General features: G+C 37.8%; 1 protein-coding gene across 1 annotated transcript in view; it reads left to right on the top strand.

Annotated features, from left to right (window-relative positions):
• The window catches only part of LOC100395653 (ankyrin repeat domain-containing protein 18B-like), a 47,419-nt gene that overhangs the window by 16,315 nt on the left and 7,536 nt on the right, over positions 1–23,568 (top strand). Inside the window, 6 exon segments of the mRNA XM_078348136.1 lie at positions 1,995–2,915; positions 4,495–4,644; positions 10,328–10,437; positions 12,422–12,551; positions 21,395–21,676; positions 22,270–22,481. Coding sequence (XP_078204262.1) covers positions 1,995–2,915; positions 4,495–4,644; positions 10,328–10,437; positions 12,422–12,551; positions 21,395–21,676; positions 22,270–22,481 — 1,805 coding nt within the window.

Genomic DNA, 23,568 nt, shown 5'->3' with positions numbered 1-23,568 from the left:
CAGTGGTTCAGACCTGGCAGGTCTTCTATGTTGCTGGTCCTCCAGTGCTGAGGTTAAAGATTTCTTCTGTTTTTTGATCTTTGGTTACCTTCAGTGTCTATGTCCAGGGAGAGAATGGGGTCATAAAATCAACCCAACTGCCTATTAAGAGAATTATGCCTTCCAGAATGGAAACTTTGGTGTCAGGATACAAACAATAACTTTCTTATTTTAGCATAAATAGTAAATATTACTAAAATTGATTAATCCACTGTCACTAGTGGAACTTAGAATACATTAGAACTGCATTTAAGCAGATAATCTCTCTAGATACGTAACACTATCATATTACATATCATATCACTTAGAAGAACGTAGACATTGTCTTTTCTTTCTAATTGGTGTTCATTTTGTCTTCTAATAACTTAGCATTTGCCTACTCTTCAGGTTATCTTTAGAAACATCAATTCTCTGTATAAGTTCACTATCTATGATATGCTGAGGTAAAAATCTTTTTTTTTTTAGATGGAGTCCCACTCATTATTTAACAAAATATGGTAAATTTGGACACATATATGACTTGATCATATAAGTAGCATAACTCCTCAGCCAAAAATTTAGCATTTGATTTTATAGTAGAGAGCTGAATTCTGTATGTTGCTTTCTAAAGGTAGAGATTTTACTTCTTTCAAAATAAAAGCAATTGAACCCTCCCACCACACTCTGAGGCATCAAATCGCTTTGCCAAAGTCACACTTTTAATTTATCTGACTAACGTGATATATTTATCTGGCAATTTACATAATTTAAATTGTATCTTTTCTTTTGGTCCCATGAAATGCTAGGTAATGCCACCTTAGGAGCCTTGGGTGAATTATTTAGTATTTCTTGGTTTTACTTCCATTATGAAGTAGATAATGGGGCTAGAGTAGACAACTGTACTGTATATCTCTCAACTGTAAACTTCTGTGGTAATTTAATGTGAAATTTGGGCAACATCTCATTTTCCAGGATTCTGCACTAGCAACTCGGCAGTTTAACTCTGCTCCTTGTGTGGCAAACTCTGGTTCCTCTACTTCAGCGAGCACCTTTACTTTTTTGATACCCCATAATCCAAATGAAAAAACAAAAGTAAAAGGCAGTGGGGAAAAGAATAACTTAGTGCAGAAAAGGAAAAGCTTCTTTTCTGTTCCTGAAGCCCCACAAGGTCACATTCTCTCAATCTGGCTATTTCATGTAAAATCCAGGTGACAAAGACAGAAGGCACATTTTGTGTTGTGTCTTTTTGTTTCTTTGTTTTTGTGTTGATATATTCACACCACACAAGTAACAGTGATCTGGTGGAGAACTAGAAGTAGAGTCAGAAGCCCTGGGGAAAATCCTGCAGCTTGCTTGTATTTTTAACCTCTCTTTTTTTTAAAAGAATCTTGATAACTAAATCAGTTTATCAATGTATTTATGTAGAAGTGCTTAGTACAATGTCTAGATTTATGATTTAGTGAATGTAATTCTTATAACTGACTAAAAATGTTAAAAGTGTCTAATCACGATAGAATATTATCAGGGAAGCATAACTTTAAAAACTGAGAAGTTTTATCTCTCTAAATATACACAGATGTAACACTCTTGCTATAGGGCTGTGTATGGCTTAGATACTGGAGTATAAATGCAATTTTCTTTTTCCAATATTTTAATTTAGTCAAATTTGTGAATATTTTACTTCATGCTTTGAGTTTGTTGTAATTCAGAGTAAGGCTTTTACAATTCTGACATTCTTAAAAATTCTCTAGCATGTGCTTTTCTTTTAACTTTTATGTATTCATTGACTTCAGATAAATTTTTGAACTTCTTGAAGTTTATGCTCTCTAAGGGAAGGTTTTGCTTCTACTTTTTTTCCAGTTGGATATCCACTTACAGCATCCTTTTAAATTGCTTGAAAGTACAGGGTGTTCTTTCACTTCACAGGTAACCATGATATTTGAGTGCTAGCTAAACATTTCTTTTGTTTTATTTAGGATTTTCAAAGTCATGGAAAAAAGAAGGATGTCATGTATGAAAATTGCATGTTGAAGAGGGATACTGCCGTACTCAGGCAGAAATTATACACAATAAAAAATGCCAGTCTCAGAAAGGAAAAGGAACATATTCTGGAAATTAAAAGTACTCGAGAAATAAATGCTAACTTTCAAAAGAGTGTAAGACTCAATGAGGAAATGATAACAAAAACAATATCACAGTATTGTCAACAGCTTAATGAATTCAAAGCTAAGAATACAAGGCTGAATTCAGAACTGGAGAAGGTAAAACACAACAAGGACAGAGTGGAAGCTGAAATTGCATTCCTCCGTTCCATCCTGGCTGCTGCTGTAAATGGGCACAATGAAAGGGTGAAAACAAAATACCTACAAGTTGCTTTACAGAGAGCACAAGATGTTTCTGTACGAGAAATAATGACTTCTAATATTTCTCAACTGAAAGATAAGAATGAGTTGCTTACGGAACAACTTTCTAACGCTCAGATGAAGTTCCATATGTTAAAAGAGAAGCTCCATGAGACAAGAGATGCTCTCAGGGAAAAGACATCGGCTTTAGAAAGTGCAGAGAGGGACCTAAGGCAAAAGCGGCATCGAATAAAGGAAATGGAGCAGATGCGTCTAAATGAGGAAGCTAAAGAGAGTCAGTTCATTGGAAAGCAGAACTGTGTAGAGGAGAGAATACATCAAGTAGAATGTGAAAATCTCTTGCTTGAACAACTACTAGAGGCTGCTTGTAAGGAAGGCAATAATGAAAATATAATAATTAATACCCAAGGAGGCTGGGATGAGTGTGTAAAGGAAGGTCTTCTTCTAGAAGAGAAAAATAAAGAATTAATTAATGAATATAATTATTTAAAAGAAAAACTGTTTCAGTATGAAAAAGAAGAAGCAGAAATAAAAGTAAGTATGAAGAAAGAAATATTTTTAACCTTCCAGAAAGAAAATGTAAACTTTTCATTTTGGCTATATGTTGAACCTAGTTCAATATTAAAAAGTAAATAGATGGAAGTGTGTTTATCATGCTGTATAATTCCAGTTATATGAAACATCCAGAAAAGACATGTATAGGAACAGAAAGTAGATTAATGTTTGTGTAGGAGTAGCACTGGAAATGGGTAGTGACTGCTAAATGGGCATGAGGGATTGTCCTGGACTGATGAAATGTTCTAAAGTTGGATTGTAGAGATGGTTCCACCACTCAGTAAATTTACTAAACATCTTTGAACTGTATGTGAAAACAGATAAATTTTATAGTATGTAAATCATATTTCAACAAAGCCTTTTTTTAATCAACCCTCCCCCCTGCCAAAAAAAAACTGTTTTCTGTATTAGCTTGAAAACACACTTTGTTTCCAGGAAATAAAAGGTAGAGCTGACAGATGCTTTACTTTGAGTAAAGACATTGTGTCACCTATGAGATTTTAGTAGATACAGAGTAATGTTGATGAGGTATGTAGTCTTATACTGCTGAAATAATAAATTGAATGTCTTTATGTTGCCACATTTTAAGACCATAATGAAGCAGATAGGTGGAAATGCCTGTACTTGAAATAAATATTTTGAAATTAAGATTCAATTAAGTGAGCTGCTTTGACACTTAATTCTAGATTTCCCAGATGAACTGAAGTGTGTTGCTGTGTCTTATGATGCTTTTCCTTCAGTAGCTCTTTTATATATTTTAGTTAGTATAACTTTGTTTTGATTCCTGTCAATGTAACTTAAGTCTCAAAATGGGTCAGTCTCACATTATGTATTTTTTCTGACCACTTAATATTTTAAAGACATCTACTTGTCATAAAACCACAATTTGGAACAAATGTGGTAAATTTTAGCAAAACATATTTGATTTAATGTTCCAGCTGGTAGGTATTTATAATTTAGTTTGAATATTTTTATTAATGATTAGCTCAATTTACATTTTAAGTCTCAGTGACTATCATTTGGCTATAATTTTTCCCGGTACAAAGATACTTGCAGCTGCCTGTGATTTATGAGTTTGACATTGGGTCTCCATTTTCAGGCTAATGAGGGGTGGTAGAGTGCATGTAAAGTGGCAATGCAGTGAGGACATGACAGAGTTGTAGGAGCTGAGGTCAGAGAGGGAGGTAGAGGCCATGTTACCTAGGACCTTGAAGGCCACTGGAATTTTACGTTTATCCTGAGATAGGAATCTGTTGGAAAGACTTGAACCTGTGACTGAATATGTGAGAAACTCAAGTTGAGTTGAAGGTCTAAGATGAATGAATAGCAGGCTGAATCAATCTGTCATGTAAATAAAATAATACCAATTTGGTGGGAACATAACACCTTCTGTGTTCCTCACTGAATTCAGTAATAAACAAAAATGTGTACATATGAGGAAAAGAGAGTCTGTGTGTGTGATAGTAATTTTCAAAGTATATACATTAGAGTTAAATATTATGAACATAATTTAATAATAAGGCAATGTATAAAATTGGTAATAAAAATATTTTATCAGGTGATTGTGAGACAACTTCAAGAAGAACTGGCTGGTAGCCTTAAAAACGTATCTGTGCCAGAGTCTCCACTGGAAGGTACATCACATTGTCACATTAATTTGGATGAGACACGAGCTTCAAAGAAAAAATTATTTCAAGTAGGAAGTCAGGTATGTATGGCATTTAACATGTCAACAGTTAATGTGTGATATAATTAACTGAATAATATAGTGTTGAATAATATAAAATGTTTTAGGTTACTGACTTCAGTGGGCAACTTGATTTTGCATTTTAATTATAATTAATGATTACTGTTTTATTATCTTGATAATATACCTATTTCTTAAACTCTGGCTTTTATTCTGCCATTTTGAGAAATAATTGCATACCTTTTCTCTCACAATATTTACTCTTGGGAAAGTTGAGAATTATATATCATTCCACACAGAAAATTGACTTTTTTTCCTGTTAAACAGTATTTTTAGATAATTTCTTTATTGCCTTGGTGAGGCAAGCCAGATTAAGTCAGAGAAGAATGTTTAACGGAATGTTCCAGAAAGTTGTCTTATTTCTTCATTTTTGTGAATGGACACAGAAGCTGTGCCTATTTATTTCATGGATTCTAGGTTAACTAGAGAAAGGCTGTTCTTTGAAATATACATGTTTTTGGTTAATTTACAAACTACTTCAAAAGTTGGGCATTGTCTTCATTTTTCTTTCATTTAAAATATGCTGTAAACGCATAGAAATACTCAGATCCCATAGAGTATGTACATCCAAAACAGACTTGAGAAAATTATCTTGATCCTGCCATTGGATTTTAAAAACAGTTTCACTGAGAGATAGTTCACACATCAGACAGTTCACCCATTTAAAATGTACAACTTAGTGTCTGCATATTCACAGAGTTATGTAACCATCACCACAATCAATGTTAGAACATACCCACCCCTCTAAAAAGTAACCCGATGTCTCTTAGTCATGACTGCAGCCCCTCTCCATGCCCTCTACCTACCCCAGTTGCAGGTAACCACCATTTACTTTTGTCTCCATAGATTTGCATGTTCTTTAAATGTTATATACATAGAGTCATACAATGTGAAGTCTTTTATGACTGGCTCTTTCACTGAGTGTAATGTTTGCAGAATTTTATCCATGTTGTAGCACATATAAGTAGTTTATTTCTTCTTATTGTCAAATAATAGTCTGTTTCATGGCCCCATGGTCTTCCATTCATTCATCAGTTGATGGACCTTCAGGTTTTTTTCCCCACTTTGGGGCCATTATGAAAACAGCTGCTGTGAACACTCATTTACAGCTTATTATATGGACATACGTTTTTATTTCCCTGCCATTGAGTTAACTGAGCAGATTTCAGCAACAGTCTTACTCATACTGTCCATCCTGTCCCTCCTGCCTTCTCAGTTTCTGTTCACCTAGCCTCATTCGTTCAGACCTGGCAGACAATTTCCTCTTCTTCATGAAGCTCTCTCTGTTGTGACTCTCATTGACCTTACGTCTCAGCTCTTGTTGTCCAGTCTGTGCAGAACAACATAGCCCTCAGTTTTACAGGGCTTTAATTTTTCTCTGGGAGATAATTTTGTCTCATTATAAATTTGCTTAAAGGGAAAATAATATATGACATGCTTCTCACCTATGTTTGTATAAATTGAAAATATTTTAGCTTAGCAGTTTTTAGCATAGAGTTAAATACTTTCTATCATACCAGTTATTTCTCCTTTGAGACATTGACACAGTAAATCTTTTATTCTAAGTGTATTCTTAGCAATTAACCAATCAGTCTAATGAGAATTGTTCAATCAGATGCTCATGTTTTTCTCCATATGAAAAAAGGATCTAAATTTGCCTTCCTTCACTATGCAGGCAGAACTGTATTTCTGGATGGCTGCCAGTTTATCAGCTGCACAGTCTGGCTGCAGCTTGTCTGATGACAAAGACCCTTAATTTGAGAGCTTACAAGAGTGCTAGTGAAAGCAGCACCACAGTAACAGTTCCTGGAGGGAATTGATTCAGGAGCCTTCATTTAGCAAAAGAGTCCAGGGTTTTCAGCTCAGTGGCTCAGCCTATTTCTGCTGGTCATGTCGGTTATGTACTGCTGAATCCAGGAGGTGCTACTTACATTGTAGTACATAGGTAACCGTTGCCCACTGAGTCATACTGAGAGAAAAGTAAGCTATAAATTATACACTCCCCATTTGCTGCCACTTTCAGTGGTATGAACAGTGACTCAGCGCAGCTATAGGTTGCAACTTCCATTGGAATGCCACCTGCCTAACACATACAATTGTTAAGATATAAAAAAATGGCAAAAATGATCATGCTAATAGCCAATGTTATCTGTAGCTTACTATGCACTATGTACTCCTCTAAGTGCTTCATGTTAGCCCCCGGTTTAATCTTCCCAACGTCCCAGTGAATTAGATGGTATTATTCTCTCCATTTTATAACTAAAGAACCAGAGACACAGAAAATTAATTTTCTCAAGGTCACATAGCTAGTACCTGGTGTAGAGATGATGGCCCACAGGGTCGTGGCGTGTCCCTTATGCTGTGCTGAGATACAGGATCTGAGAAATAAAGAGATAGGACACAGAAGTAAAGGAAAACACAGCTGGGTTCCGGGAGCCATGCCACCTATGAGCAGAGTCAGGTGAGGCGCCGAATGTCCAGAAGCGTGAGTATTTATTGTGTGTAGGTTAGGGGGCAGGGCAGTGAGTGAAGTCATCTTTAAGGATAGTAATAGGGTCGTGAGCAATAAAACAAGGGGTCCACCCCATTAGGTCACCTAGGCTGGGAGGTGGACAGTGTGCAGCAAGGGGTCCATTCCCATTAGGTCATCGAGGCAAGGGCCATGTGCAGTAAGGGGTCCACCCCCATTAGGTCACTGAGGCTTGAATGAGGGCTGTGCTCAGTGAAGAGGGTACAGTGTGCAATACCTCTATCAATCGGCAAGCTACTAAGAAGATTTATAGGAGCATGTTTTAATTCACATAGCAGTGACAGAGCTGTCAGGGTCTATACCACCTGCTGGCAGCTTCCAATGAGTTCCATAGGAGAATACTTTTGGAGCAGCACAGTAACAAGAGCTGATAAAGTTCATAGTCACCAGGGTGCAATTGTCCGTCTGAGGGCAGCCTTCCACAGGAACTGGAGCAAGGTCCTATGACTCCTTTATCAGAAGGAATGGCTCTCGCCTTAAGCCTGCCACACAGCAGGTATCTTTACGATTCTGAACGCTGCCGCCTGGGCCATGGATTCTTCTCCTGGTATAACTGCTTTTCCCTTAAATCATGCTCTGCACTGTGTTTGCTCCAGACATTCCTCCAACTATAAGCTGCTTATTCCTTAATTCATGCTCCATACTATGTCTGCTCTAGGCATTCCTCTGATTATAAACTAAGATATAGTTTGTATATATATATGGAAATAACTGAGTAGTAACACTATAAACTGAGATAATCTCCAGGCCTTAATTGTGCCAGGATTCTGCTTAGCTCTCCTTCCTCAGTACCTATATGGGGGCTTACCCGCACCTGGCAGAGCTGGGATTCAGACCCAGGCCTTACGGCTTGTATGGAGATACTGCCTCTCAAACCATTCTATGAAACACCTGGTTGGGTAAGGTGGTTCATGCCAGTAATCCTAGCACTTTGGGAGACTCAGGCAGGAGCAGTGCTTGAGCCCAGGAATTTGAGACCCGCCAGAGCAATATAAGTGAGACCCTGTGTCTACCAAAAAAGAAAAAATTAATAACTGAGGCATGGTGGTGCATACCTGTAGTCCCAGCTACATTGGGAGGTTGTGGTAGGAAGGTCACTTGATCTCGGGATATCAAGGCTGCAGTGAGCAGTGATCAGGCCACTGCACTCCAGCCTGGGTAACACAGTGAGACTTTGTCTCATAAATAAAATGTTTTGTATAGATTCCCATATAAGTGAGTTAGACATCAGGTATAGACTTGTTAACCACTTTGATGTCTGCTTGAGAGTAAAACATTTAGTAAGGACAGCATTAAACCATCTCAATCAATAGCCTCTATTCCAGAAGGTACTTATTTCATGAATTCCTAAGCAAGAGACTACCTGGATTACAACATTTGGTTGACACCATTTTGAGATGACGAATCTTGATTGGGAAGAAGGGAGACCTCTACTGACTGGAGCTTCCCAACAATATAGTCGAGTGTCCCTCTGAAAGAAACTTTAGAACAAGACTTTCATCATGCCATATCTCTATGGAAAAGGAAATTATTCAAAAGAAAACGGAGTCAAACAATTGATAATCTGATTCTCATGGGAAAGTTTTAATTACAAAAGAAAGCAAGAGCTAAGTGCAGTGGCTAGAGTCTGTAATCCCAACATTTTGAGGGGCTGAGGTGGGTAGATTCTCTGAGGTCAGGAGTTCAAGAACAGCCTAGCCAACATGGTGAAACCCTGTCTCTAATAAAAATACAAAAATTAGCTGAGTGTGGTGGGGTGCACCTGTAGTCCTGGCTATTTGGGAGGCTGAGGCAGAAGAATCACTTGAACCCAATAGGTGCAAGTTGCAGTGAGCCGAGATGGCACCACTATACTCCAGCCTAGTTGAAACAGTGCAACTCCTTAAAAAAAAAAAAAAGAAAAAGAAAAAAGGACAAAGTATATTGGTCAAAAAGAAGGAAAGCAAGCAAAAAAAGACAGCATATACTGGTCAATATCCTAAGGGTGAGACTGTCCCCTTCAAGATTAGAAAATAGCACTGTACTCAAAGTGACATCAACAAGAATGAACATAAAATAGACAAGATTCATTATCTATGAAAGTAATCTATACCAAGTAGCAATGTATGAGCATGTGGTTGAGAATATTGTCTATAATATGTGTACCAGAAGGAAGAGGCCTCAAGAAAAAGGTCAGAGCTGGAAATGTAGATTAGGGAATCTGGGTCAAAGTTTTGAGATTTTAGGAGCCCTGAGAGAGTTTAAAAAGAGGAATAGAAAGAAATAGAACTGAACTTCAGAGGTTTCTGCATTTAGAAATGAAGTGGAGTCAGAGGAGCAGACAGAGCATGGTCACTGTCACTGCTCGCAGTTGTGCTGAGTAAAGCAGGATAAAGTACTTCATGACCCTTGGACTTTTTTTAATTGGAATTATTAAAAATCAGATTTCAGTATTAAAAAACCAAATAAGTGATGGAAAAAGATCTCTGGATGAGACCATGTGTCATAGAGTCCAATGGAAGGGGAGAAATAGGATAATATTAAAGCCACAATAAGTAGACAAAAGTTATGTTTTTGTTTATTATAGAGAAAAACTTTATTTAAAGAGAAGTGGTTAAGAGAAAGGGAAAAACTGAAACCCATGGGTGAATACTTAGAGAGAATGAGAGTATTTAGCTCAGCCTGAGGACAGATGAGAATCAAAAATACCGTGGGAACTAGATAAGAGTTTTCTAAGTAAGTAAATCATCTGAGTAAGATGTAAACAACAAAACTTGGAGTATCTTAAACCATTAATGACGATGTTTCTAGAGCATCTTTAAAAACTAAAAGGTAAATATGACTACTCTTATTTTTTTCTTACTAACGCTTAGTATTAATATGTAAAACCCCTCATTTTTAGCAAACATTTTTGGCAGTTTAAGTTTCAGAAAAGAAAATGATGAAAGTATGAATCATTTTTATCTGTTTTAAGAAACCTATTTTTGAAATCTGTCCTTATTGGCGTGAGGTTTAAAAAATGCCCTTTATACACGTGCCTAAATGCATATTATTCATCAACTTACAAGAAATAATATTTTTTATCTCTAGTGTCTCTAGATTTTATAAAAATAATTTTAAACACTTTTTTTCAAGCCCAAAGAAAAGGAAGAATTAAGAAAACTTTTTGAGTTAATATCATCACTGGAGTATAATGTGGATCAAATAAGAAAGAAAAATAACGAATTAGAAGAAGAGACAACTGGGTAAGTTTCCCTACTGTAAAACATTTTAATCATTTATCAATTGATTTAACTCTAATTTTACTTGACTAAACCTACACACAAATTCATTTTATGTCTGCATTTTCATAATTAAATGAAGTATATTTTAAAATGTATTTTAGAAACTCACAACACAACATTACAGGCATGTGGGCCAGGGGGGCAGGAGTTGGCTGAGCTGCTGGGGCAAGGTTGGGATGAAAAAATTTATATTAAAAATATGTGAAAAAAAGGCACAATCTTAAATTTTTTTGAATGCCACAGTATTACACTTATTCTTTACTGAGTTTGAAAACAGTATTGACCTCATGCCTGTAATCCCAGCCCTTTGGGAGGCTGAGGCGGGTGGATCACAAGGTCAAGAGATTGAGACCATCCAGGTCAACATGATGAAACCCCGTCTCTACTAAAAATACAAAGAATTAGCTGGGCATGGTGGTGCGTGCCTGTAATCCCAGCTACTCAGGAGGCTGAGGCAGGAGAATTGCCTGAGCCCAGGAGGCGGAGGTTGTGGTGAGCCGAGATCGCGCCATTGCACTCCAGCCTGAGTAACAAGAGCGAAACTCCGTCTCAAAAAAAAAAAGAAAACAGTATTGACAAAGCCCTGGACCTATCATGTCAAGTAGGCTCTCATTATCTAGTTTGAATTTTTACTTCTGAAGATATTTTTGATATCTGCTCATCATTTCTTCCTTTTGTAGAATCCTTCTCTGCTGCATTTAAATTCTTTAAAGAAGACCTATTTGTGTCATTCTTTAGCATCAAAATTTACCTTGATATGTAGCTTGTATTTTGTTTCTGTTTTTCTTCCTTTTATATATAAAATGTATCACGGAAGTTTACCCATTTTACATGGATACCTCCTTTGTATACATGAAGTGCACATGTTATTAAACTTCTGTTTTACAGAAATAAATTATACGTTTATACATATAACTTAAAGAAAAAGAGTAAAATGAGCATTTCTGTTTGATCACAGATTTTTTTTTTAAAAAAATGGAATGTGTCTTTGAAGCCCTGAACAGTTACTTTTCTATTTATTTACTGAGCACTTAAGTTGGTTTTCTGATTCTAATCAACATTTTTCTGCCATTGCCTTTCTCTACATGGTTTTGTATCTCTTTCATTTTGCTGACATTATGTCAGCAAAGATCTCTAGCTCTCTTCAGAGTCTTTAAATCCTCACATATCTCTCTGCTCCTTTCCTTTTTTCTAAAACTGCCTGTTTCCTTTTTCTCCTCAACACAGATACTGAAGATATTTGCTTACTTCTCTTTTTCTGCATTGAATGATCTCATTGATGCTTTTTGTGTGTACTTTTCTTATAGACTGTGGCTTTTGTGTCTTTTTCAAACATGTATATGTTTTACTTTTTTATCTTGGTTACTCATCTCTGGGTTATGGCCTATACTTGGTAGTAGGTTATTTTATGCTAGCATACCAACATGGATCTGAATAGTTCATTTATAAAAACTGTATGGTTAGGCCTGGCATGGTGGCTCACACCTGTAATCCCAGTACTTTGGGAGGCCAAGGTGGATGGATCATTTGAGGTCTGGAGTTCAAAATCAGCCTGACCAACATGGTGAAACCCCGTCTCTACCAAAAATACAAAATTAGCCTGTTGTGGTGGGGCATGCCTGTAATCCCAGCGATTCGGAAGACTGAGGCAGGAGAATCACTTGAACCTGGGAGGCAGAGTTTGCAGTGAGCCAAGATCACGCCATTGCACTTCAGCCTGGGCAACAAGAGCAAAATTCCATCTCAAAAAAAAAATTGTTCTTCATATTATTTATCTGAGATTATAGTTTCATATAGAATGCTTTCAAACTATGTTCAGTTGAAACTGAGAGGATCCTAGTTTATAGATTTGTTTCTTTGATACACCATAACAAATCTGTTTAACCAATTATTAAATATTTACTCTTAAAAATACTTGACTTCCTAATTCTGTGCATTTCTGCAGATATAAGAAACTCCTAAAAATGACAATAAGTATGTTAAATGTATTTGGAAATGAAGACTTCCGTTTCCATGGAGACTTAGAAACAGATCAACTGAAAATGGATATTCTGATTAAGAAGATAAAACAGAAGGTAATGCTTAAACAAATTTTATTTTATTTTAAGGTCTGGATTACATGGGCGAGATGTGCAGGTTTGTTACACAGGTAAATGTCTACCATGATGGTTTGCGGCACCTATCAATCCATCACCTAGATACTAAGCCCCACATGCATTTGCTATTGATCTTGATGCTCTCCCTCCTGACCCCAACAGGCCCCAGTGTTTGTTGTTCCCTTCCCAAGTCCATGTGTTCTCATCGTTCAGCTCCCACTTATAGGTGAGAACATTCAGGGTTTAGTTTTTGTTTTTGGATTAGTTTGCTGAGGATAACAGCTTCAGGTTCATCCATGTCTCTGCAAAGAGCATGATCTCATTCATTTTCATGGCTCCATAGTATTCTATGGTGTATATATGCCAGATTTTCTTTATCCCATCTTATCACTGATGGGCATCTGGATTGATTCCATGTCTTTGCTATTGTGAATAGTGCTGCAATGAACATACAAATGCATGTATCTTTATATAGAATAATTTATGTTCCAACACAACATCATTTTAAATTAGTTTTAGAATTGAAACTCATATAATTTGGGGAAATATTAATGATGGAAAAACCCAAATTCTGCCCAAATATGTTTAAGGTTTATTCTGAGCCAATGTGGTGACTGTGGCCCTGGGTTACACAATCTCAAGAGATCCTGAGAATGTTCTGTGAGACAGTCACATTACAGTTTGGTTTTATGTATTTCCAGTGGACAGAAATTGTAGGGAAAATCATAAATCAATATGAGGAAAGGCACATGTTGGTTTAGCCTGAAAGTGGACTATCAAAAAAGAGAGGTTAAGGGATTTTAGGGATTCTTTAGGTGACAATTGGTAAAGAAAGTTAAGCTGTTGTCTAAAACTTGAAACTAGTAGAAAGGAATGCCTTAAGATAAGGTGATTATGGAGGCCAAGGTTCTTATTATGCAGATGAAGCCTCATAGCTTGCAGCCCTCAGAGAAAATAGAGGGTAAAAATATCTTTTCAGATGTTTAAATACATCAGAATCTTAGTTAATCTTCCCTAGATCTGGAATGATCTAGAAGGGGAGAGATCTAGCTACATTAATGAAGACTTCTTATAGATGCAATTTCCCTCACAGAAGACTGCTTCACAGGGCCATTTTTACCTCTTGGCCCTGTGGCAGCCATTTGGGGGTAAAATATTTTGATTTCCTTCAGCTTCTGCTATCTATTCTGTACCAGAATCAGGTTAGAAAGTAAGTCACATTAGAAGAGTTAATAATACCCATCTGGCCCTGCCCACCGCGCAGCTTCTCTGGGTGAGAACAAATCGGCCGGAATTGGGGCTGGATTCCCGGCTCTGGCGTTGCAGGTGGCAGCGCGTCCCTTCAGGTGGGCGGTTGTCTGGGCCTGGCGACTCAGCGTTCCTCAGCTTTGCCCTCTGGTGCCCGCTCGCGACTGTCATCGCTCCATCACTCCTTGCTGCAGAGAGCATCGCAGGCACTTGGAGGACCGGCATCAATCGCTTTGGCCCCCGACTGTCCGTCCGAGCCGAGAAGAGCCCGCCCTCCCGCGCCTTCTCTGGGCCTGGCCAGGCACCTTGCCCGCGGGCGCCCAGACGCGAGCACGGAGCACTAGATCACGGCTGCTGGACCTCACCACGTTGACGAGATTTCTCTGGGATACCGCGGAGGATTACTTTGAATTGCGGTGGCTTCCTGTGGTCTGGAATGTTTAGAACTTAAGTCTATTATTTCAGGCACCATGACACTGAGGCTTTTAGAAGACTGGTGCAGGGGGATGGACATGAGCCCTCGGAAAGCGCTGTTAATTGCCGGCCTTCCCAAGAGCTGCAGTATGGCAGAAATCGAGGAGGCTCTGCAGGCTGGTGTAGCTCCCCTAGGGGAGTACAGACTGCTTGGAAGGATGTTCAGGAGGGATGAGAACTGCAAAGTAGTCCTGGTAGGGCTTGCTGCAGAGACTAGTCGTGCATTGGTCCCTAAGGAGATACGGGGAAAAAAGGGTATCTGCAGAGTGATCTTTAAGACCTGTGACCCAGATAATGATTTTCTAAGCAGATTAAATGAATTTTTAGAGGGAGAGGGCATGACAATGGGTGAGTTGACCAGAGCTCTTAGATATGAAAATGGCTTCTTAGACCTAGGGCAGGGCATGATCCCAGAAATGTGGGCCCCTATGTTGGCACAGGCATTAAATGAGACTCTTGAGCCTGCCCTGCAGTACTTCCACTATAAAAAGCTGAGTGTGTTCTCAGGCAGTGATTCTCCAGAACCAGAAGAAGAAGCATTTGAACCCTGGCTGTTTCATACTACTCAGATGTTAAACATGTGGGAGGTGTCAGATGCAGAGAAGAGAAGGTGAGTGCTAGAGAGCCTTAGAGGCCCAGCACTTGATGTTATTCGTGTTCTCAAGGTAAACAATCCTTTAATTACTGTCGATGAATGCCTGCAGGCTCTTGAGCCGGTATTTGGGGTTACAGATAGTCCTAGAGAGTTGCATGACAAATTTCTAACCACTTACCAGAAGGAGGAATAAAAGTTGTTGGATTACGTACTAAGGCTGGAGCCTTTGTTGCAGAAGCTGGTACAGAAAGGAGCAATTGAGAGAGATGCTGTGAATCAGGCCTGCCTAGACCAAGTCATTGCTGGGGCAGTCCACAGAACAGTTCGCAGAGCTTAATCTGCCAGAGGATGGCCCAGCTCCTAGTTTATTGCAGTTACTGGTACTAATAAAGGATTATGAAGCAGCTGAGGAGGACGAGGCCCTTCTCCAGGCAGTATTAGATGGGCATTTCACCTGAATCTCAGGGAATCACGAAAGGATATAGCAATGAGCAGAGCATAAAAGTAGAACAGTCTATACTCTTGTGACACATAAAATCCCTACCTTGTGCTGCCAAGTTACTCATTTTTGTGCAGTTGTCAGTATAAGCCCTTTGTTATTTCTGTGCCTATTTAAGATCTAAACGTGTCATTGACTAGGAAGGATATAGTTCTACACTGCTGTTTTCCTATTGAAATTCATCCCTGTGAATATCTTGTTTGTTGTCGTGGAGACTGAGTCTTGCTGTGTCGCCCAGGCTGGAATGCAGTGATGCAATCTTGACCCACTGCACCCTCCACCTCCCGGGTTTAAGTGATTCTCCTGCCCTAGTCTCCTGAGTAGCTGGGACTACAGGTGTGTGCCGCCACACTCAGCTAATTTTGTATTTTCGGTAGAGACGGGGTTTCACCATGTTGGCCAGGCTGGTCTCGAACTCCTGACCTCAAGTGATCCACCTGCCTCTGCCTCCAAAAGTGCTGGGATTATAGGTGTGAGCCACCGTGCCTGGCCTCATCCCTGTGAATTTCTTATTGTACAAAAGTTCTTTAACTACCGTGTACAGTGCTCTGAGGGGACAGACAAGGTTCAGGTGCATATGCTGATCAGATCTCATTGAACTGTCACCTTGTTTGGTACCAAGTTTAAGTGTGCCATGTCACATGTGACCGTGTTGGATCATTAATAATTTTTAGGTATGTGCTGACCTACATTTATGGTAAAGATTATGAGCAGAGGTTAAGATAGTAAGTTATCTGTCTGAATCAGAATTATATTAATTCTGTACAAAAACAAAAGGCAGAATTGAATGCTGATTTAAGTTTGCAGTGACCATCTTTAACCACAGATTTCTGCTACGTCTTATCAAAACATCTAGTTCTGAGTATCATTTTCACAATTGTTATGAAATTATAGGTGTGAACTTCTAAAATGAAAGAATGCTAATAAAAATAATAATAATACCCATCTGATAAGATTTTATAGTTTGAAGGGTGTGATTCTCCAGATCCTTTATATAGAAATTGGGGCAAAAGAAAACAACGTCTTATTCCTCAACATAAATCTCTCAGTGCTTTAAGCAGTGAAAGAAAGATTTTTTTTCTTTAATTTTCCCAACTTGATACTAATGAAAAGGAGAGTTTTTAAAATGTATATCGTATTTTTTCTATAAAAAGGACATGCTGTTGATTTTCTTAGTCTTGAACCCTGGCCAGTGATCTGAAACCAAGCAGTACATGTCTCCAGATCACTAGTACCAAATAAATTTTGGGAGCTAACAGATTTATTGAGAAATAATAAACACACCATGCAATTCACTTATTTAACATATACAATTCATTGGCTTTTAGCATTTGCAGAGAGTTATGCAATCATCATTACAGTCAATTTTAGAACATTTTTGTCACCCTAAGAAGAAACCCCACATCATTCAGCCATCTTCGCTAGATTCCCCTTCCTCCCCCAGCCCTAGGGAACCACCTGCCTTCTTTGTTTAGATTTGCCTATAAGCCTCTGAAATAAAAAGCAAGTGGTCTACTGTGACTGGCATATTTCACTTAGCCTAATTTTTCATGCTGCATCTGTGTTGTAGCAAGTATCGAGCTTTTGCTCCTTAGTTCAGCTAAATCTGGGTTCTTCTCTCATGATCAGGAAAAATTGGGCACACAAACACATTGAAGGGTGGGGAGGACAGAATTTATTAAGTAAAAGGCTCGCAGCAAAGAGAGGAGTCTTGCAAACAGGTTTCCACCTCACAATTGAATACCAGGGCCCCCACACATGAGCTGAAGAGGCCAGGCCCCTTCCCTGCATAAGGTGTTAATTCCTGGTGGCTCTACCCCATTCCCCCAGTGCATGTGGGCCTCCAGCCCACTGCGGGCGTGTCCAGGCAAGACCCTGTGCAGGTTCCCTTATCTGCACAGAACATCTGGTGTAAACGCTTGCAGGGCTGGTAGGAGAGTCTCCGGGGACCCTTCCATATCTGCCTAGCCATTTTGCTGTCTCCTGCTTCTATCAGTATCAGTACTTAATTTCTTCTTATTGCTGAGTAATATTCCATTGTATGGATACATCAGACATCTTATTTATCCATTCATCATTCGATGAACCTTTGGGTTCTTTCCACTTTTTGACTCTTAATAGTTCTGCTGTAAACATTTATGTATAAGTTTTTGTGCTTGTGTATATACTTAGTATTTTTCTTGAGTATATACTTAGGACTGGAATTTCTGGGTCACATGGTAACTTCATGCTTAACCTTTTGAGGAGCTGCCAGTTTGTTTTCCAAACAGGCTGCACCACTTCACATTGCTGCCAGCATTGTATAAGCATTTTAATTTCTTTACATTTTTGCTAACACTTATTTTCTCTTTATTGTTGAAGAAATATTTCATTCTGTGGTATGAAGTGATACCACATGGTGGTTTTGATTCAAACTCTCCTAATGACTAATTGCATTAAGCGTCTATTAACGTGCTTATATCCATCTTTATATCTTCTGTGATATCTATTCAAAATCTTTGCCCATTTTAAAGATTGGGTTATCTCATTATTTATAAATTGCAAGCGTTCTTTATATATCACAGCTATAAGTCCTTTATCAGATACAGGCTTTTTGAGTATTTTCTTCTACTCAGTGGCATGCCTTTTCACTTCTTGATACTGTCTTCTCAGGCACAGAAGTTTTCAATTTTGAAGTCCATTTAATTCATTTTTCCTTTGAAGTCATAGCTAAGAAATCACTGCCAAATGCAGTCACAAAGATTTATGCCAATGTTTTCTTTTGAGGGTCTTGTAGTTTTAGCAGTTACGGTGAACTGTTTTATTTTGGGTTAATTTTTAAATGTGGTTATTTGGTGAGAGTCCAACTTTATTTATTTATTTATTTTGCCTATGGATGCCCAGTCATCCCAGCACCATTTGTTGAAAAGACTATTCTTTTCCCATTTTGTTCTTTTGTTAACCTTGTATAAAATCAGTTGACTGTAAACATGCAGCTTTATTTTTAGATTATCAATTCTTAGTTTGTTGATGTCTATTGGCCACAAATAACAGATTTTATTTCTGTATATGCTGAATGTATGTATACCACAATGTTTTCCCATCAGTTTGGTGATGGACATGTAGGTTGATTCCATACATTAGCCGTTGTGACTAGTGCTACAATAAACATGCGAGTATGGGCATCCTTTTGACTTTTTGTTTTCTGTTGCCTGAATACCCAGTAGTGGGGTTGCTGGATCCCTCGGCAGTTCCAGTATTAGTTTTTTGAGAAAACCTCATGTTGTTTTCTATAGCGGCTCTACTAATTTACCTTCCCACCAACAGCATTTGTTATTTTTTGTCTTTTCAATGAGAGCCATTTATTTGACCTGGAGCAAGATTATTGCAGGTTTGATTTCTAGTTCCTGGATGGTTAGTGATACCGAGCATCTTTAAATGTATTTATTGGCCATTTGTATTTCTGCTTAAAAAAAAACCAGAAATGTCTAATCAGATCTTTTGCCTGATTTTGAACTCAGATTATTTTTTTCCTGTCAGGGTGTTTGAGTTTCTTGTATATTTTGATTATTAGTTTCTTATTAGATGACCAGCTTGACAATATTTTCTCCCATTCTACAAGTTTTCTCTTCTCTCAGTTGTTTTCTGAGCAGAAGCTCTTTCGCTCAATGTAGTACCACTTGTCTATCATTTGTTTTTTTGCCTATGCTGCTGATGTCTTACCCATAAAAATCTTTGTTCAGACTAATGTCCTGAATCATTTTCCCTGTGTTTACTTGTAGTAGTTTGATGATTTGGGCCATTTAAGTCGTTAATTGATTCTGAGTTTATTATGTTACATGGTGTTAGATAGTGAAGTAGAAATTTTGCCCAGGATTTTGTCAGCACGTTGCCAGCAACCATCCCTATTTTTAAAACTGACCCTATTTTTGTTAGTAACTGCTTCTTTCTGCTTCTGTGCCTCAATTTATTGCTTACTAACTGAAAAGCCTTAAGAAAACTGCCATGTTGTCTAAACCCTGCTGCATTGTCTTAAGTTCTGAGTTACTTCCCTTGCGCCTTCACCTATAGAAACCGTGTAGTCTTAGCCGGGGTCCAGACTTTTGGGTGTGAACCCTTCTGGGCTCACCGGCATAATAAATTGTGTTCCTCCAATGCTCTGAGTGCTGCTTGGGTTTCTTGTCAGGTAAAATTTTCCTGAGCAGAGGCCGGGAGCGGTGGCTCAAGCCTGTAATCCCAGCACTTTGGGAGGCCGAGGCGGGTGGATCACGAGGTCAAGAGGTCGAGACCATCCTGGTCAACATGGTGAAACCCCGTCTCTACTAAAAATACAAAAAATTAGCTGGGCACAGTAGTGCGTGCCTGTAGTCCCAGCTACTCAGGAGGCTGAGGCAGGAGAATTGCCTGAACCCAGGAGGCGGATGTTGCAGTGAGCCGAGATGGCGCCATTGCATTCCAGCCTGGGTAACAAGAGCGAAATTCCATCTCAAAAAAAAAAAAAAATTTCCTAAACAATAAGAAGTTATAATTTAGTTTTCCCAGTGCCATTCATTTGAAGAGTGTGTCCTTTCCCTAATGTATGCTTTTGGCACCTTAGTCCAAAATCAGTTGGCTGTAAATATGTGGATTTATTTCCGGGTGTTTTATTCTATGGCCTTTACCCCAAGAATTATTACTTCTTAAAATGCAATTCAAATTGGCATGAAACATTTGCAGTTTAAGGAAAGGCTTATGGCATCAGAATCCTTATTTACAGGATTCATTATTATTTTGTGTGTGTGTGTGTGTGTGTGTGTGTGTGTGTGGTTTTTTGTTTTTGTTTGTTTGTTTATTTGAGTTATGGTCTTTGTGTGTCTTCCAGGTGGAAGTGTGCTGATGTGGTCATAACTCAATGAAGACCTAAACTTTGGGTACAAGTCATGCTTTCGCCTCAGTCTCTTACTTAAAAAGCCGGGTCTACAGGCATGAGCCACCATGCCTGGCTATTTTTTTTTTTTTTTTAACTTTTTTGGAGAGATGGCGGTCTCACTATGTTGTTCTGGCTGATCTCAAATTTTTGACCTGAAGTGATCTTTCTGCCACAGCCTCCTAAAGGGCTGGGATTATAGGCACGAGCCACCATGCCTAATATAGAGTATTATATTATTTTCAAAGTCTTATTCTGAGAGCCATTTATTGATGTTGGCTTAAATAACTCAATATGATAGCTCTGAAACTTTTTTTGACAAATCATGAGGAATAATGATGAGGGAGAGGAGTTAGACACTTTTTTTTTTAGCAGAGGCGAGGTTTCACCATATGGGTCTGGCCGGTCTGGAACTCCTGACCTCAGGTGATCCTGCCACTTTGGCCTTTCAATGTGCTGTGATTACAGGTGCAAGCCACCATGCCCAGCTTTTTATTTTATTTTATTTTATTTTATTTTTTGGAGACAGAATCTTGCTCTGTTGCTCATGTAGAGTGCAGTGACGCAATCTCGGCTCACTGCAACCTTCGCCTCCTGTATTGAAGCAATTCTCCTGCCTCAGCCTCCTGAGGAGCTGGGACTACAGGCACACATGGGCATGCCTGGTTAATTTTTTTGTATTTTTTAGTAGAAACAGGGTTTTGCCATGTTGGCCAGGCTGGTCTTGAACTCCAGAGCTCAGGCAATCCACCCACCTCGGCCTCCCAAAATGCTGGGATTACAGGCTGAGCTACTGTGCCCGGGCGACACTCTTTACTAAGAGATAACTTAGTGCCATTTAAGGAGGAACAAAAATAAATTGTCAGAAAAATAAAAGTAAGTTCAATTGCAAAAGTTCTGTCGTACAGATGATGATAGTAAAGAGTATATTTTTGTGACTCATAGTTGCTTTAACTTTGTTCTTGAAATTTGGAGAATTTAAGGGTTCACATTTGAAAAATCTACTACATTATAGGTAACATTTTATTGCAAGTAAATGTATTTTAACATTTGCTATTGGTTTTGTATTAGATTATTCTCAGCCTACTTCATTATTAAGCTATATTATTTTATTCATGCAGCTTGATGATCTTATAGCAGAGAAGGAAGCTGTATCTTCAAAATGTATCAATTTGGATAAAGAAAATCAAGTTATTCAACAGGAGTTATTATCTATGAAAAAAGTACAAGAGAAATGTGAAAAACTTGAGGAGGATAAAAAGATGTTGGAAGAAGGAATATTAAATCTTAAGACACATATGGAAAAAAATATGATAGAAGTTGGTAAAGTACAAGAATATAAATTGGAGCTGGAAGAAAGGGCAATGCAGGCAATAGAAAAATTAGAAGAAATCCATTTACAGGTTAGTTTTTAAAATCAGGGAAGTTTATCCGTAATGTGCTTTCATTTATTTCACTGCAAATTATATTTTGGAAATGTATATATTATGTTTCCTCTGCCTCTCTTATAGCAATTTGCTTTGTAGAGTTCTGAGAAAAAAAAAATGGCATCTGTTTTTTCTTTTAAATATTTAAAATTTGTTATTATTATAACAAAATTAATCTTTCAGAATAACGATTCTCACTAGAGTGAATTGATTATTAAGACCAGTTGGCATAAGTGAAAATCGTGATTTAGAAATTATGTGGTACTTTTGAATTGTTCTTAAGCTACATTGTTCATTGCTCAATTTTCAAAATTATAAATGGATTCTATTACTTTCAATGTGACCAGATTACATTAATACTAACCTAATAAGGATTTCAAATTTTTAAAAATTATACTTATCTGGATTCAGTTATTAGTTTTGTTGATATTGCTGATAAATATTTTAAGCTTCAGCCTCATTTTTAACATCTTCAAAATTGCTCTTTGAATCACTGACTCAAAAAGCAACAAATGTATGGCAATTATGTTATACTTGTTTTAAAAATGTATTCTTTTCATTTGTTTTAGAAACAAGTAGATTATGAAAAACAATTAGAGCAGCTAAAAAAAGAGAATACAGCTTCACAAAATGAGATGGAACTCAAGACTAAAGATGTGGAATGTAAACTCTCCAAAATAAAAACTGCTTATGAAGAGGTTACAACTGAATTCGAAGAATATAAGGAAGCCTTTGCAATAGCATTAAAAGCTAACGATTCCATGTCAAAGAAATACATGAAGTAAGTCAAAACATACACTCACAGAAGATGAATTAAGCTCGTTGTTTTGAAAGCATAATTTTTAGTGAGGTGACTTCAGGAGATTAGTAGAAAATGAATGCTAATTGCACAATGTAATTTCAGAAAATAATGTTAGTAAATAATCTTACCTTTAAAATGTTAGTCAAGGATAGTTTCTTTCTTTCCTTTCTTTTTTGGTTTTTGTATGTCTTTTTTCCCCTGAAACGTCTCATGTAGTTAACCTGATCTATTAGTTTTTTTCACTAAGTATTTTTGAAGCTTTGTAATTAATAAAGTGATTTTGTTATAAAATTCTTGTCAGAATTTTCCTAAATAGAAACATTAATGAGCGTAACTTATTTTTTGGTAGATGGCAACTTAAACCCAAAGTGGCACTGAGGCACTGGACTGTTTTTGATTGTGATCTCTAGTATTATTACTAGAGGGTGCCTCAAGACAGACTATTTGTGTAACATTTTCAGGATGTTACAGAAAAGCATTCTTGTTAAATAGGGAATAATTATTATAGGAATGAAAAGAAGTGTAATTCACAAAGTGGTTGAAAAATAACACCTTGTTCAGCCTGAAGGTGTGTGTGGAAGGCAGAAAGAACAAGCCCCCAGGTACAGGACCTTTGTCACAGTGTTAGGGGCTAATTGACTTCAGAAATGCTTTAGTTCTTTTTGATCACCGATCCAGCCATCTGGTTCTCCCCTAGGAGTTGTTGCTCTGAAATATTCCTCAGTGCCAAATGCTTAATTGTTCCCAGATAATGGGTGAAATGTACAAGAGTGAAACCTAAAACTGTTTTACTAAGCGCAAGTATTTCTAGCTTTTTTGTTTGTTCATGTTAGTTTTCTTAATCCACATTATTTAAGGAGTAGAGCGTGATGTTTTGATATAATTATTTATAGTGAAGTGATTCTTATAGTTAAGCAAATTAACATATCCACTTTCCCAGATAGTTCCCCTTTAAATACAAGTATTTCTAATGGAATCTTTAGCATCTTGCAAGGAGAGCCATTTTAGAAGGCAGCAACTGTTACCTGTTGAGCCGAACATCACTGACAGCCATTTATTTCTCTTC

The sequence above is a fragment of the Callithrix jacchus genome, chromosome 1, assembly GCF_049354715.1.
Source record: "Callithrix jacchus isolate 240 chromosome 1, calJac240_pri, whole genome shotgun sequence".
In the NCBI taxonomy this organism is placed as follows: Eukaryota; Metazoa; Chordata; class Mammalia; order Primates; family Cebidae; genus Callithrix; species Callithrix jacchus.
This window is presented reverse-complemented; position numbering and strand designations above follow the sequence as displayed.